The following is a 14,370-nucleotide window of genomic DNA, read 5'->3' on the forward strand; positions in this document are numbered from 1 at the left end:
TATGTGATAGTTCAGTTCTATACTCTGTGAAATGTCAGTTTAAAAAGAACTGTACCAACTGAGATTTAATTGCTTCATTGGAAATGCTCTGTGCCTCTACTTTCATGTTACACTCAGTCTGGACAGTGTTTCTCCTCAGAGAACCTTTATTAGTATTAAAGGCTAAAATGTTTGCTCAATAGCATCTCTTCCTTTGATCTTCTAGAAACGTGGGCACATTTGTCTTCAGCCTGCAAGTAGTTTCATTTTTTTCAGGATTAGAAATTAGTACGTGAGGTATGGACCAGTGTATGTTGCTTTCATGTGAAATTGTATTTCCTTGTTGCTTAGATGTTAACTGGGGCTCATCACTGACATTGTTGCAGGACTAATGGCATACTTAAGAACTCATGCCGTACTTTTCTTTCTGTTGTTGAAAAGGCAAAATCACAAAGTTTAGGTGCCACCGCCACTGAAGTCATGTTTCCAGGCTGGTGAGCACATCTCTGTGCCCCTTAGTCACCCGGGGCCCTTTCAGCTAGTACATCAAAGTTGTGATGGATCTTCATTCCCTTATCGTCAGTACCTAGTTGTGCTTAGGGTACAGAAAATGAACTATAGTGAATCTCTTTGTTTCCTCAATCTAATCACAAGAGAACACACAAACCCAGATTGTAGGGACATTCTATCAAATACATGACCAGTATGCTTCAAAAGCCAAGGTCAGGAAAGACTGAGAAATTGTCACAAATTGGAGGATACTAAGGAGACATAACTAATTGCAATGTGGGATCCTGATTGAATTCTGGAATAGAAGGACATGGGGGAGGAGGGATTAGTAAGATTTTAATAAGGTCTGTAAATTAATAGTATTGTAACAACGTGAATTTTATTGTTTAGGTAATTATATGTTTGTTATATATGATGTTAACATTAAAAGAGACTATGTGAAGGGTGTGTGGGAGCTTTGTACTATTTTTGTAACTTTTCTGTGAATCTAAAATTATTTCTGAGTAAATAATCAAAAAATAAGGTAATGGCTAAATAAAAAATTGTAAGTTATCAGAGGGATACTTGTTGCTTAATTTTAGAGAGTTAAGGATGATTTGTATTATACAAACTGTTTTATTTAGAGTAACCTGTATTGTTCATTTAAATTCAAGGAACCCAAGAAAATAATTCAGGAAGGAACACTTTGTTTACTCTTTATTAAATCCAGAGCAAACTGGCTTCCCTGTCAATACTTCAAACCTCTTCCAAATAGGAGTTGATCGGGCTGGCTTTAGCTCAGCGGTTCCTTCACATACAAATAGGAGTTGATCTGACCATTTAGGAAGTTAGAGATGTCTCTCTTGTTGAAGTATGGAGTTGGTGGGTCTTTTTAAAATAACATTAAATGTTTTTAGTTCATTCATGCTGTGTGCAATGTCTTCCCAGGTGTTCCGGAAGGACCTCATCAGTGCCATGAAGCTGTCCGATTCTCACCACATTAATCCTGACAGCTATTACCTCTTTACGGATACATGGAAAGAAGAATGGGAAAAGGGAGTCCAGGTACCAGCCAATCCAGACACACTTCCACAGCCTTCCCTCAGGTATTTGCATGCTTGCATCTTTGACTTAGGGAATGAATGTTCTTATGTTTATCTGTGTGCTGCTTGGGGAGAGATGTTGAGTGGCTAATTACACATTTATAATACAAAGTAACATACCCTGATCACCAGTTCACTCAGACCAGTGGCAGAGTATACCAGGCTAGGATAGGTTAGTAGTTGAAGTCAGGGTCATTTATTTACAGATAAAAGATGTGCCCATTTACAGAATAAAACTGTTTAATGTCCAATCCTGAGATGTGATAAGATTTTGGAGACCAGGATTTCCAGGTCTGACTCAACAATCAATAGCATTTATTAGTCTTTATTAGAGCATTAATTACATAACCCCATAATAACCCTATTAATACATTACCCCATGACAACTTGTTTCATTATAGAAGGACCTTACAGTGATAGCATCTATAAATAGAAGGCCAGAACACTTAGAGTTTGTAAAATGCATGAACACAAATGAAAGGAGATAGCTGTAACAATTAGGTTGACTATAAGCACATAACCTTCATTTGCAAAGACTTGAGAAGAAAGTTCAAATAGAAGAGGATTTTGGTTTTGTGGAAAGGGGAGAGGACTTTTCTGCCAGAGGAAGTAGTAAGTTCAGCTCCTCAAGAGTAATGACTGGTTTTGGGAGCCACTTTTTCTTACTCATCTTTGTGTTCCCAGTGCTTTTCAGAAAGGCTGGCATGAAACAAAATCTATACTTATAATAGGGTAATATGCAAATTGGTCAGGATGCCATCACATAATGACCAATCAGCAGGAGGGCGGGGCAGTGAGCTACAAGCAGCAGAGAGCTACAGGAGGGTGGGACAGCAAGTTGTGTGTGGCAGAGAGCTATGAGCGGCGATGGGCAGGGCGGCTAGCTGAGGCAAGTGGCAGCGAGCTACTCGAGCACGGATTCATGCGCAGGGCCACTAGTGCTTGGTATAAGTTTGAGTGAGTGAGTGAGTGAATGAGTGAGTGAGCAATGGAAGAGAGGGAAGGAAAGAGATAGCAACAGATAAAGGGGTTGGTGGGACCTCTTGGATACTATGAGAAATTATACATCTCATTGTACATCTATTTATAGTGCATATTAGGTTCATAAAGGGCAAAAATCACATCCTTGAATTTCATTTCCTAGTGGTAATGAGGGTACCACCTCCTCCTGTGATGTCAGTGGAGGAGGCCACATAGGGAGCAGTAGTAAGGTGCTTTTTCCATTTCCAGTGAGAGAGGTATCAGTGGAGGCTTCATGGGGGTCCAGAACTCCCAGCCTCACCAAGCAGTAACAGAGAGTCCCTACCCCTTGGATGTCAACAGACATTTGTTTTGAAAAAAAATTAAGGGTAGCCCTAGTCGGTTTGGCTCAGTGGATAGAGTGTTGTCCTGCAGACTGAAAGGTCTCGGGTTCAATTCCAGTAGAGGGCATGCAGGAGACAGCCTATCAACAGTTCTCTCATCATTGATGTGTCTATCTCTCCCTTTCCTTTCCTCTCTGAAATCAATACAAATACATTTTTTAAAAATTTTAAGGAACACTGGGCAATCATAACTTTCCCCGTTGATTATTAAGGTTGCTTTTCACAATTTCAGCTGCACAGTCATTTTTACAGTACCATACTACTGTGTAAAAGCAAGGTCAGTAGTTTTTTGGAAGGGGACAGTGGAGCAGGAGGGCACAAGGAAACTTTTGGAGGTGATGGATATATTAATTATCTTGGTTGTAGTGTCGGTTGCAGAGATGTGTGTGTGTGTGTGTGTGTGCGCGCGCACCAAAACTTATTAGTTTGTACATTTAAAATATATACAGTTTCATGTATGTCATTTATACCCCACTAATGTTATACACACTCATTTTATGTAAATAAACTATAAATTACAAATAAAGGACTATATAGATGGGTAAGGAAATGTGATTTAGGGCACATAAAGAAAGACACAACAGCATGGCTCAGTGGTTGAGCATCAGCCTATGAACAGGAGATCATGGTTCAAACCGGTCAGGGCACTGCCTGGGTTGCGGGCTCGATCCCCAGTGGGGGACATGCAGGAGGCAGCTGATCAATGATTCTCTCTCATCATTGATGTTTCTATCTCTCTCTAGCTTCCTCTCTGAAATCAATTATATAGAGAGAGATATAGATATAGATATAGATATAATTTTTTTAAGACAACAAGATGTGACTATAGGCTACCTAACAGCAGAACTCTTACTTGTCAAATAGTAGGTTTTCAATACACAGTTTTTATTATAAGAAGAATAAGACAAAGGAAGCAAATTGGAAAATGGGTAAATGTTAGGAAAGAAAATTTGTGATGAACCAAAAGATATTATGGTGAGAAAAACGAAGAAGATAGGAAGGGAAGGGCATAAAAACAAGAAAGATTAAGGAATAATAGCAAATAAGGGCTGAACCGTCCATTTTAACCACCTGCCTTTCCTATACTAAAAGTAAAAAGATTTTTTTACACTTGATTGAAAAAGTTTAGTGAAAGTAAACACGCATTACAACTAATGAGTGACATTGTAAATCAAAATAGAAAAGTAGTAGGTAGGAGGGCTTCGCTAAGTTCCAAGTTTGTCACATGACCACCATGGGCTTTTATAAATGTGCTCCTTGATTTTTTAAATGAGTTTTCAAAAATGAGATATAATTTATATATATATTTTGTCAAGATAGAATTCACATACCATAAAATTCAATCTTTTAAATTGTATGGTGATTCTCAGTATACTCACAGAGTTATGAAACTATCACCACTATGTAATTCCAGTCTGGAGGCAAGAAGTCCAAGTTCAAGTTGCCACCAGGATTGGTGTCCAGTGAAGCCTCTCATCCTGATTGTAGACAGCTGCCTTATCTCTGCATCCTCACATGGCCTTTCCCTTGTGTGCATGCAGAGAGAGAGAGAAAGAGGAAGGGGAGCGGGGAAGAAAGGGATGGATGGATACATCTGCTATCTCTACCTCTGTCTTTCTCTTCTTTTTTTCCCCTTCTCTTATAAGGACAACAGCCCTATCAAATTAGATCCCCACCCTTGTAACTCACTTAACCTTTGTCTCCTTATAGGCCCCATGTCCAAATTCAGTCACACTGGGAATAAGGTCTTCAGCATATGAATTTGGGGAGGACACAATTCAGTCCATAGCAACCACTTACTTACTTTCTGTCTCTATGGATTTGCCTATTCTGGACATCTCATATAATGGAATCATACAATCATCTGTGGCCTTTTGAGTTTGACTTCTTTTTTAAAATATATTTTTATTGATTTTTAGAGAGGAAGGGAGAGGGATAGAGAAACATCAATGAGAGAGAGAGAGACATAGATCGACTGCAGGCCCTCTGCTGGAGGTCAAGCCTGTAGCCACGAGGAATCTTTTGAAACTAAGTTCAACAAATAAAGATGGTGTTAACTCCCATTACATATTTTTAGGTAGACTGGATGATTTCATTCCTAGTTAGTAACAAACAAGCTTTAGGAAGTTTCTGATAGGTGTTCATTTGCATATTTAAACTAGTTTCTATTGCCATAAGGTTCCAGTAGAAGGAAAACTGTTTCATGTTTGGTTGAAAGGAAGTATGCATCTGATCTTCTTCCCAAACTAGTTCCATATTAACTGAAGGTAGATCCATCCTTTCAGAAAGATTGCTGTTTTAGTCTTTTGGGCTAAAATTCTTAGAGTCATCTTTGATTCTTCATTGCCTGATACCCCATATTCAGTATTAAAGACAATCCTCTTGTTTTACTTTCAAAATATAATGTACATTTCATATAGTAAGTCAAGGGAAGAACAGCCCCTAGTCAAAAAGAACACAAGCTGCCTCTCACTGCTGTATTTCGTCATCATGCCCCTCTTCCCCTCACTCTCCTTGCCCCCTCTTCCCACCGCTTTCTCATTCCATTTTAGGCAGCAGCAGTCTGCCATCTTGCTTTCCATTATGAGAATGCAGTACATTTATCTTACTTAAAGTTTAAAGCAGTCCTTTGACAGTTTTTCCAGTACTATTGCTGTATAAATTGTTTTTCCAGTCACTGTTGCTCCCAAACTTAGCAGCATCAAGCAACTATGTTATCATATTCATGGATTCTGTGGGTTGGGAATTCAGACAGGGGACAGGGGAATGGCTTATCTCTGCTCTACAATGTCTATGACCTCATCTTAGGCAGACACAAAGTTTGAGGGTGACTTAGCAGCTGGGGACTGGAATCATCTGTGGGCTTATTCACTGGCATGTCTGTCACTAGCATGATGGAAAGATTGCACGTGGCCTCTTCATGTGATTTGGCTTCCGCACAGCATGACAACCTCAGCATAGGCAGACTTTTTACAGGCTCAGGGCCCCACATGCACGTGTCCCAGCAAGCAAGGTGAAAACCATATTCCCTTTTAAGACCCAGCCTTTCAATTCTCATAGCATCACTTCTGCCGTATTGTGTTGGTGAAAATAGTCACAGGCCCTCCCGGATTCAGAGGGGGCGGGGGTGGGAACAGACTTTACCACTTGGTGCAGAAGTGGCAAAATCACATTGTAGAAGGGCATGTGAGGTTTTGAAAACACAATCTGTCACAGAGGTTGTAAATAATTGTCCTGTTTAACCGATGAGGCATGAACTCTGGTAGAGAAGCAGTCAGCCCAGAGTGGCAAGATTAACAAGGGGCATCTTGGGAAACTGCTCCTAGAGATATTACTGCAAGGGGCTCCTATTTAGTTAGCTTTTAAATCATGTATTTCCAGCCTTTAAAACCATGGCATTATGATATTTGCACAATATCTGTGCTGTTCACAAATGATTCTAATTCGCTCATTAGGAAATGAAGCATAGTCTCTAAATACCAAATACTTAGATCAACTGAAGCCACACTGAGGACTCACTGTACGTAAGACACCAAAAGAGACCATATGTCAGCTTAGACTGATTGCAGCTTCCTTTTCTTGCCTCCTCGGTGTCATAGCAGTGTTCATATGGGCCAGAGGTGGCAGGTAGCTGGCCTGTCCTGAGGAGCAGCAGGTGGCCTGTGGGGCTAAGCAGGTGAAATTGTAGGTCCTTTCACCAAAGATCAGTTATCAAGACGGTTACTGAAATGTTCATTCACACCCAAGCATCCAAATTGAAAATTGCTCAGACCTCTAGGCTTGTGAGCTTTGGCTGATTTGGTCAGTGGTTTGGTGACCATTCAAAGAATGCCTCTAGTACCTAGTATAGAGTCGCCAGAGAAGAAAGTCACCCAGGGATAATCCTGATATTTCTGCCAGCTATAGCAATGTTATATGTACTTGATATTAAAGTTCCATTTTTTAAATTCCAAAATAATATTTTTTCACTAATTCTCATAGACTTTCCCCTCTATCATTATAAATACAAGAATTTCTCCTTGTGACTGTGTATTAACTTTACCTTTTACCCACGCATTTCCTTGCTTTTGGTGTTAACTGGTTTGGTCTATAATCTTTTTATTGTCATATACTCAGTTCTTAGAGTCAGACCTTATTAGTTACATATGAAAATACACATATGAAAAGACGAGTGAGATAACATCATTTGTTATCATTATTATAAATTTTGCATTGAAGTATAATATATACACAGAAAAGTAACCAAAGTATAACTGTATAACTCAATGAATTTTCGTGAATTAAATACACTCATTTAACTGCCACCTAGATGAAGAAATAGAACAGTACCAACAGCCTAGAAGCCCTCCTTCCGTTCCTGCCCACTAATGGACCTCCGCACATAGGTGATCATTTTGCCAGTTTTTGAACTTCATATTGGTCATCATTGTGCTTGTGAGATTCATCCATGCTGTTGCATGCAATAGATCATTAAGTTTCACTTCTGTGTCATGTTCCATTGTGTGAATATCCCACATTTTATTTTTCCATTCTGCTCTTGATGGATATTTGGGTTGCTTCCAGTTTTCAGCTATTATGAAAAACGCCAATATGGACATTTTTCTTCATCTTTTGGTAGACATAAGTTTACTTTCTTGTTAAGTATATTCCTAGGAATGGGTTTGCAAGGTCATAGGATATGTATATGTTCAGCTATTATATCACCTGCCAGATGGTTTACCAAAGTGTTGTCCCAGTTCACACTCACACCAGCAGTGTATGAGAGGTCTGTCTGCTCCACTTCCTTGTGAACACAAAGTATTGTCAGTTTTTGGTCAGACTTCAAGTCTAGCCATTCTGGTAGGTAACAGTGATTGATTTCAATTGGCATTTTTGTGATAACTAAAGAGGTTGAGAGCCTTTGTCAAGTATCTAATCAAATTTTTTGCCCAATTTTTAATGGGGTTATCTTTTTCTAATTGATTTGTAGAAGTTTGTTATATACAGGGTGGGGCAAAAGGTTTACAGTTTTGAGTACGCGAAACACAGAGTTTATTCTTGTATTATTTGCCTCACCCTTTATAGTTGATAAAAAGAGGTTTTCCAGTTTCTTCCTTTATGGTTAATGGCTTTTATCTTATTTAAAGTATCTTTGCCTATCCTAAAGTTAAAAAGATACTCCCCTGTTTTCTTCCAGAAACTTAATAAACATATTAGTTTTATTTTAAAACACATAGTCTGCCTCATTTCACATAAAGTGTGACACGATTGAGATGAATAGTTATCAAATATTCTGCCTCTTGGAAAAAGCTGAATCTTGAAAAAAATTAGATATTCTATAATTACCTCATATGCCATGCACCAAAAATGCACAATATATTTAATCTCATAGTCTCTGGAGCATTCATATGCTTGTCTTGTCCTTTTCCGTTGGGCTGATTTCAGTTGGAAGCAGGCCTCTGACAGCAGTTTCCAAATTTTTAGCTTCAGTTAATATTCTGAGGTTCTGCTTTTTTCCTCAAATATTTGTTCCCTTTGGCTTTAATAACTCCATATGGTAGAAAAATTAGCATATGCAAATGTGTGTAGTTACTAATTTTATTCAACATATATTATTTGGAATCATAAGCTTTTGGAAGGATGCTTAAGGAGGAAACATTTACTCTGTATTTACAGAGTGGACTTGGCCTGTAATATATTTATATGTCTTCATATGAATACATTTATGTTTATGAATCTAACTGCATATACAGTAACTCTAGAATAAAGAAACTGGCTCCAGACAAACGATTTTCATTATTTCATGATGACATACATATCTCTTTCTTTCCCTTTTTTTTTAGATGGCCCACACTGTTCTTTAAAATTGCCAGAGAATAATCATTCAGATTTCCTCTTGGTTATATTTTCTGATGCTTCACGCAGTACCTAAGACATCAGTTATAGAATAGGTCATTGGTATGAGAAACTTCTATTTGTTCCCTTGCTTGATTTACTTGCCTTGGGCTCTTAAGTGTTAGAGAGGGTGAGGGGAAATATGGATTTGCTCTGGCTATGGAAGAAGTTGATGGAAGAACAGGAACCTTTACTCCCATCATGTAGCCCAGGCTCAGACTTCTAGCCTCTATCATTTACGGCTGAGAACTGCCTTAAGTTTGTGTATGTCCATGGCCTCTTGACTTTAACTCATCTACACAAATCGTGAAGATAATAAATATAACAGCAATGACATTATTTTTTATTTAATTTATTGGGGTGACATTGGTTAATAAAATTATATAGGTTTCAGGTATACAGTTCTATAATACATCATCTGAAGAGCATTATGCTAACTGAAATAAGCCAGTCAGAAAAGGACAAGTACCATATGATTTCACTCATGTGGAATCTAATGAACAAAATAAACTAACAAACAAAATAGAAACAGACTCATAGAGAACAGACTGACAGCTGTCAGAGGGGGTAGGGGTGAAAAAGGTAAAGAGATTAAGTAAAGATATAAATTCATAGACACAACAGCATGGGGAGGTAGAAGAGAGTATAGGGCGGATAAATGATGATGGAAGGAGACTTGACTTGGGGTGGTGAACAATGACATTGAACATTTATTTTTTACTATACACTATATGAAGCACTTTATATATTTTATTTCATATACTCACCATAATAGCCCTAAAATTTTGATATTATTTTATCATAATTTATTATATATCACCCTTATTTTTTAGCTAAGGAAACTGAACCGTATAGAAATTAATTGCCCAAGATCGCCATATAAGTGAGAAAAAAACAGGCTTATGTGAATCTGTAGGCCGCACTCTTTACCACCATCCAGTATTGCCTCCAGGGCAGAAAAGCACGGGCTTAAATATATCTTTGGTATGGAACCTGGCTGTGCCTTTGTGCAAATATCACCCCTTCCTCATTTTCCCCTTCTAAATAAACTTGGTGGCCATTGCACCAAGAACACAAAATGCAATATTTTATCAGAATGAATGGTACTTGGGACCAGGGAGCCATGCGGATAAATGAAGCATTTCATCAGCAGTCAGTGTTCAGAGCAGGAGATTTCCATGGGGCAGAAAGGGAGAGCATTGAGCTCCACTCATGGCCTGAGTCCCTTTGGGCCCATCCAGTCAGTGCCTGCAATCGGTCATTTGTTGATTGTTATTAGTGTCTTTCTTTTGCTTTTCTAGGATTATCGCCGATCGGGTAAAGGATGTTCTGTTTACCCGCCCCCGGAAGTACATCCATTGCTCCACGCCAGGGAACTCGGAGCTTGGCTATGTCAACATCAGGGAGCAGGCGGCATCTGTGTGCCGATATGACCTAGACGACATGGACATGTTTTGGCTCCAGTCCGTCAATGAAGACCTTAGAGAAATGGGTAAGTTGTTTTCTCACAACTGAGTTGTCCCTTGATTCACATGTGATTTTTTCAAAGTTGTCAGAACCATTTAAATTGCTTTCATCTTGTGGCTTCCTTTCTTTTCTAGCCTCTGTTTATTTTCTCCTTGATTTTTGTCTTCATGAGGCATAACTAGAAATGCATAAATATATTGAAATCGAGCAATAACATTTAAATTGGACCTTTTCTTCCCTTATTCATGGTGAATAGCGCAGATCAGGGATGGCATGTAGGTTTCACAAGGCTGTTTCCCAATTCTGAGTGAGAGGGATCCTGGCTGATTGGTGCAGCGGTTCTCAACCTGTGGGTCGCGACCCCTTTGGCGGTCGAACGACCCTGTCACAGGGGTCGCCTAAGACCATCCTGCATATCAGATATTTACATGACGATTCATCACAGTAGCAACATGACAGTTATGAAGTAGCAACGGAAATAATTTTATGGTTGGGTCACAACATGAGGAACTGTATTTAAAGGGCCAGAAGGTTGAGAACCACTGGACTGGTGATTGGATTTCTGGTTGAGAAGGATTCTAAGACTGGTTCCTCACTCAACCCTGAAAAGCACTCAGATCACTGAACGGGGCTGAGGTAGTGGCCCCTCTCCCATCTCCTTCCAATGGAGAGAAGCTCCAGCTTCAGCGTGAGCACCACTACAACTGACAGTTTGATGTGACCAGGACACCTTAATACAAGTCTTGTCATTTTGCTGCTCAGAATAAGAATGACAGGCCTAAGGCAAAGCATCCCCTGTGAGTTCTAGAGTTCTCATGCAATTCTCAAAAATAAAATGAAGCAAAAATAAAACTTGGAAGGAAGCATAAAAATAATTTTAAAGAGACTGTCTACCATACTGTGCCATACCAGCAATTCTGGGAAATCCTAGGCTGAAAGGAAACTCACTTCATACTTACACACTGCTCTTTTTTATTTTTTTAATATATTTTATTGATTTTTTACAGAAAGGAAGGGAGAGAGTTAGAGAGTTAGAAACATCAATGAGAGAGAAACATCGATCAGCTGCCTTCTGCACACCCCCTACTGGGGATGTGACCAAACCCGGGACCCTTCAGTCTTCAGGCTGATGCTCTATTCACTGAGCCAAACCGGTCAGGGCCACACAACTCTTTTTTTTCCCCCCACACAACTCTTTTTTACCTATCTTCAATCTGAGCAGTGTTAAGGTCCAAGTGTTCCTGTGGAACTGTGGGTGCTTTTTCATTCCTCCGTATGAGATACAGTGAAGGATACATTTGATTTCATTTTCGTTTGCATCACATTTGCTCATTGTCTTCCCTCCGTCCTCCTTTTTTCTTTCTTCCTTCCTTTCTTCTGAATGCATGTGAACAATAAATTAAAATTCTATTAACCCAGTTTGGCATAATGGTGTTACTTATTCTACCAGTAACCAATACTTAACTCCTTGCTTCTTAAAACTTTTCGTTTTATGTCTTCTCTTACTCTGCCTTCTGAGAGGAGGGGAGTGTAATTTAGAGCAGGGACCATGAAGAGAAGAGAATAAAAGACTGACAGAGGGGAAATCAGAGTGTGGGGGCGTAATCAACTGGATTGACAGCTCGATGCGTGGTGTTTATGAACCGTATAACATCCATGTACATTACAGCCATTGCAGTGCTGCCTTCGCCATGATGTCACCCTATAACAAGGTCCCTTTGGGATTTTGCAGTTAATCCCCTTTGGATGAGTTTATTTAAATAAGCTTTTTTATTTAGGTATAGTTTTAGATTTACAGAAAGGTTGTACATTTCATACAGTTACTGTGTACCCCTCACAGTTTCCGTTTCCCCTAATGTTAATATCTCACTTTAACATGGCATGTTTGTCAAAGCTGAGAAACTAGCACAGGTACATTACTATTAACTAAATTCCAGGCTTTGTTGGGATTCCATCAGTTTTTTTACTAATGACCTTCTTCTGTTCCAGGATCCATCCCATCCAGGACACCACACTAATTATTCTTGGATGAGTTTTAAAGGAGAATTGCTTTATCTCGAGCATTCCTTTAGGGTGAATGATATTGTAGTGAGGCTAATAAGAGCTTAAAACAAACTTTCAAAAACAACATTAAATTAAGCATTTTTTGGCTCAGATTAAGGAATTTTAAAAATTGAGTGCTTACTACAGACCACCAGGCACTGTACTAAGCAGGGTATTAGTATTGCCTCATCTCAGCCTCACAAGAAATCAGTGAGTTTGGCATAATTTTTATCCTACAGATAAGAAAACTAAGCCCTAAGAGGATACATAACTTGTCAAAGTTTACATAACCAATATGAGGTCAAGTTGGAATTTGAATTCAAGTGCTCTTATAGCCAGACACTGTAACTCTTTCACTCTATAAAAAAAAATGTGTAATTTGTCTTGGGTATATTTTTTATTTTATAAGTAGTTATAACATTAAAAGGTAGTTTATGTGGAATTTCAGAGTTTTTAGGATATTTTATATTACAAATGAAGTATACTTGGGTAAATTTATTCGGATCATTTTGAGAATTATTTCTAGTTTACAAGCTGTTAGAGAAATATAAATGTGCTCTATAGAATCATTAGTTCCCCCCCAACATAAAAAATATTTTGTTTTCATCAGTATCCACCATGTGATTTTTTTATGTTGGGTTATGAAGTATTCAAAGACTAAGAAAAATTAAAAGTACAGAAGGAAATGGAATCCAGAGGCAAAAAAAAGTAACATCAGAATTTGCACTTAGACCAATGGTTCTCAACCTGTGGGTCGCGACCCCTTTGGCAGTCGAACGACCCTTTCATAGGGGTCACCTAAGACCATCCTGCATATCAGATATTTACATTACGATTCATAACAGTAGCAACATTACAGTTACGAAGTAGCAACGAAAATAATTTTATGTTTGGGTCACAACATGAGGAGCTGTATTTAAAGGGCCAGAAGGTTGAGAACCACTGCCTTAGACCTTTGTAAATGCTAATAGGTTTGTTTCATATTGGAGTTTGCCATTGGAAAATATTATTGGATTTTTTAAAAAATCAGGTTTGAGAAACAAAATATTTCTTATGTATAATCATATATACAGTACCTAGGATTTTCTTTTCTGACTTAATACCTTTCTTATGAAAATGTCCTTATTTAGTCATTAGATGTGCTCATTGGGACTAATTTGCTAGGGCTGATTTATATCTAAATAGTTATGTGATTCTAATTATTTTCTTATGCTATGAGTTAACGTATTCAAAATTACAAAGCTCAGTGAAAGTCCTCCCTCATTGGAAATAAGAGAAAACGCAGAGAGATTTAGGAAGAGACTGGCTAGGATTTCAATAGAAAATTAGAAGGGTCGGTAATATTTCTTACAAGGAATATGGTGAAATATAGTTTTTCATGTGCTAAACACTAATATGTGAAGAGAGGTAAGTATTAGAGTAGCTCTAATAAGTGATTCTTTGACATCTCCTCACCCCTGCACCAGGCTCACAGTAGGTGACTTGGGAATGACAGCTGGCTGATGAGTTGATTGACTGCTTGTACTTCTGTGCAGGTTGTGAGCAAGTTGATGAAAACCTAATGGAAAAGACAGTAGAAGTCCTGGAACGCCGATGCCATGAAAATATGAAACATGCTATTGCGACAGAGGAAGGGCTAGGCATTGAGTATGATGAAGATGTGGTCTGTGATGTGTGCCGGTCCCCAGAGAGTGAAGATGGGAATGACATGGTGTTCTGTGATAAGTGTAACATCTGTGTGCACCAGGTCAGTGCGAGTGGAGGCCACCACCGCCCCATGCTCAGCCTTGCTGGAGCTCAGTCACCATCTCCAGCAGCCATACCTGGGTAGCAGCTGGCATTTAAGGGGGAAAATGAAGATTTGGCCTGGCCATTCTTCAACAATTCCTTTAGAAACAACACTTATTATGATCCCAAGGTGACTTAAAATTTTACCCCAGGGGTTTAAACCCAGGTCTTTATTATGTCGCTTCATGCCCACGCCATTGAGATTGCCTTGTTCGATACTTTCACAGTCCTCCCGGGGAGTCTTTCTGCTGACTGCCTGGGAC

The 14,370-nt window shown here is 38.9% G+C and overlaps 1 protein-coding gene across 1 annotated transcript in view; it reads left to right on the forward strand.

Annotated features, from left to right (window-relative positions):
* JADE3 (jade family PHD finger 3) overlaps positions 1-14,370 on the forward strand; it is a 103,252-nt gene that overhangs the window by 73,695 nt on the left and 15,187 nt on the right. The window contains exons 4-6 of the mRNA XM_059678943.1: positions 1,417-1,574; positions 10,111-10,301; positions 13,855-14,066. Of these exons, the coding sequence (XP_059534926.1) occupies positions 1,417-1,574; positions 10,111-10,301; positions 13,855-14,066 (561 nt within the window). The remainder of the gene's footprint in view (positions 1-1,416; positions 1,575-10,110; positions 10,302-13,854; positions 14,067-14,370) is intronic.

Source organism: Myotis daubentonii, chromosome X, assembly GCF_963259705.1.
Source record: "Myotis daubentonii chromosome X, mMyoDau2.1, whole genome shotgun sequence".
Classification (NCBI taxonomy): domain Eukaryota; kingdom Metazoa; phylum Chordata; class Mammalia; order Chiroptera; family Vespertilionidae; genus Myotis; species Myotis daubentonii.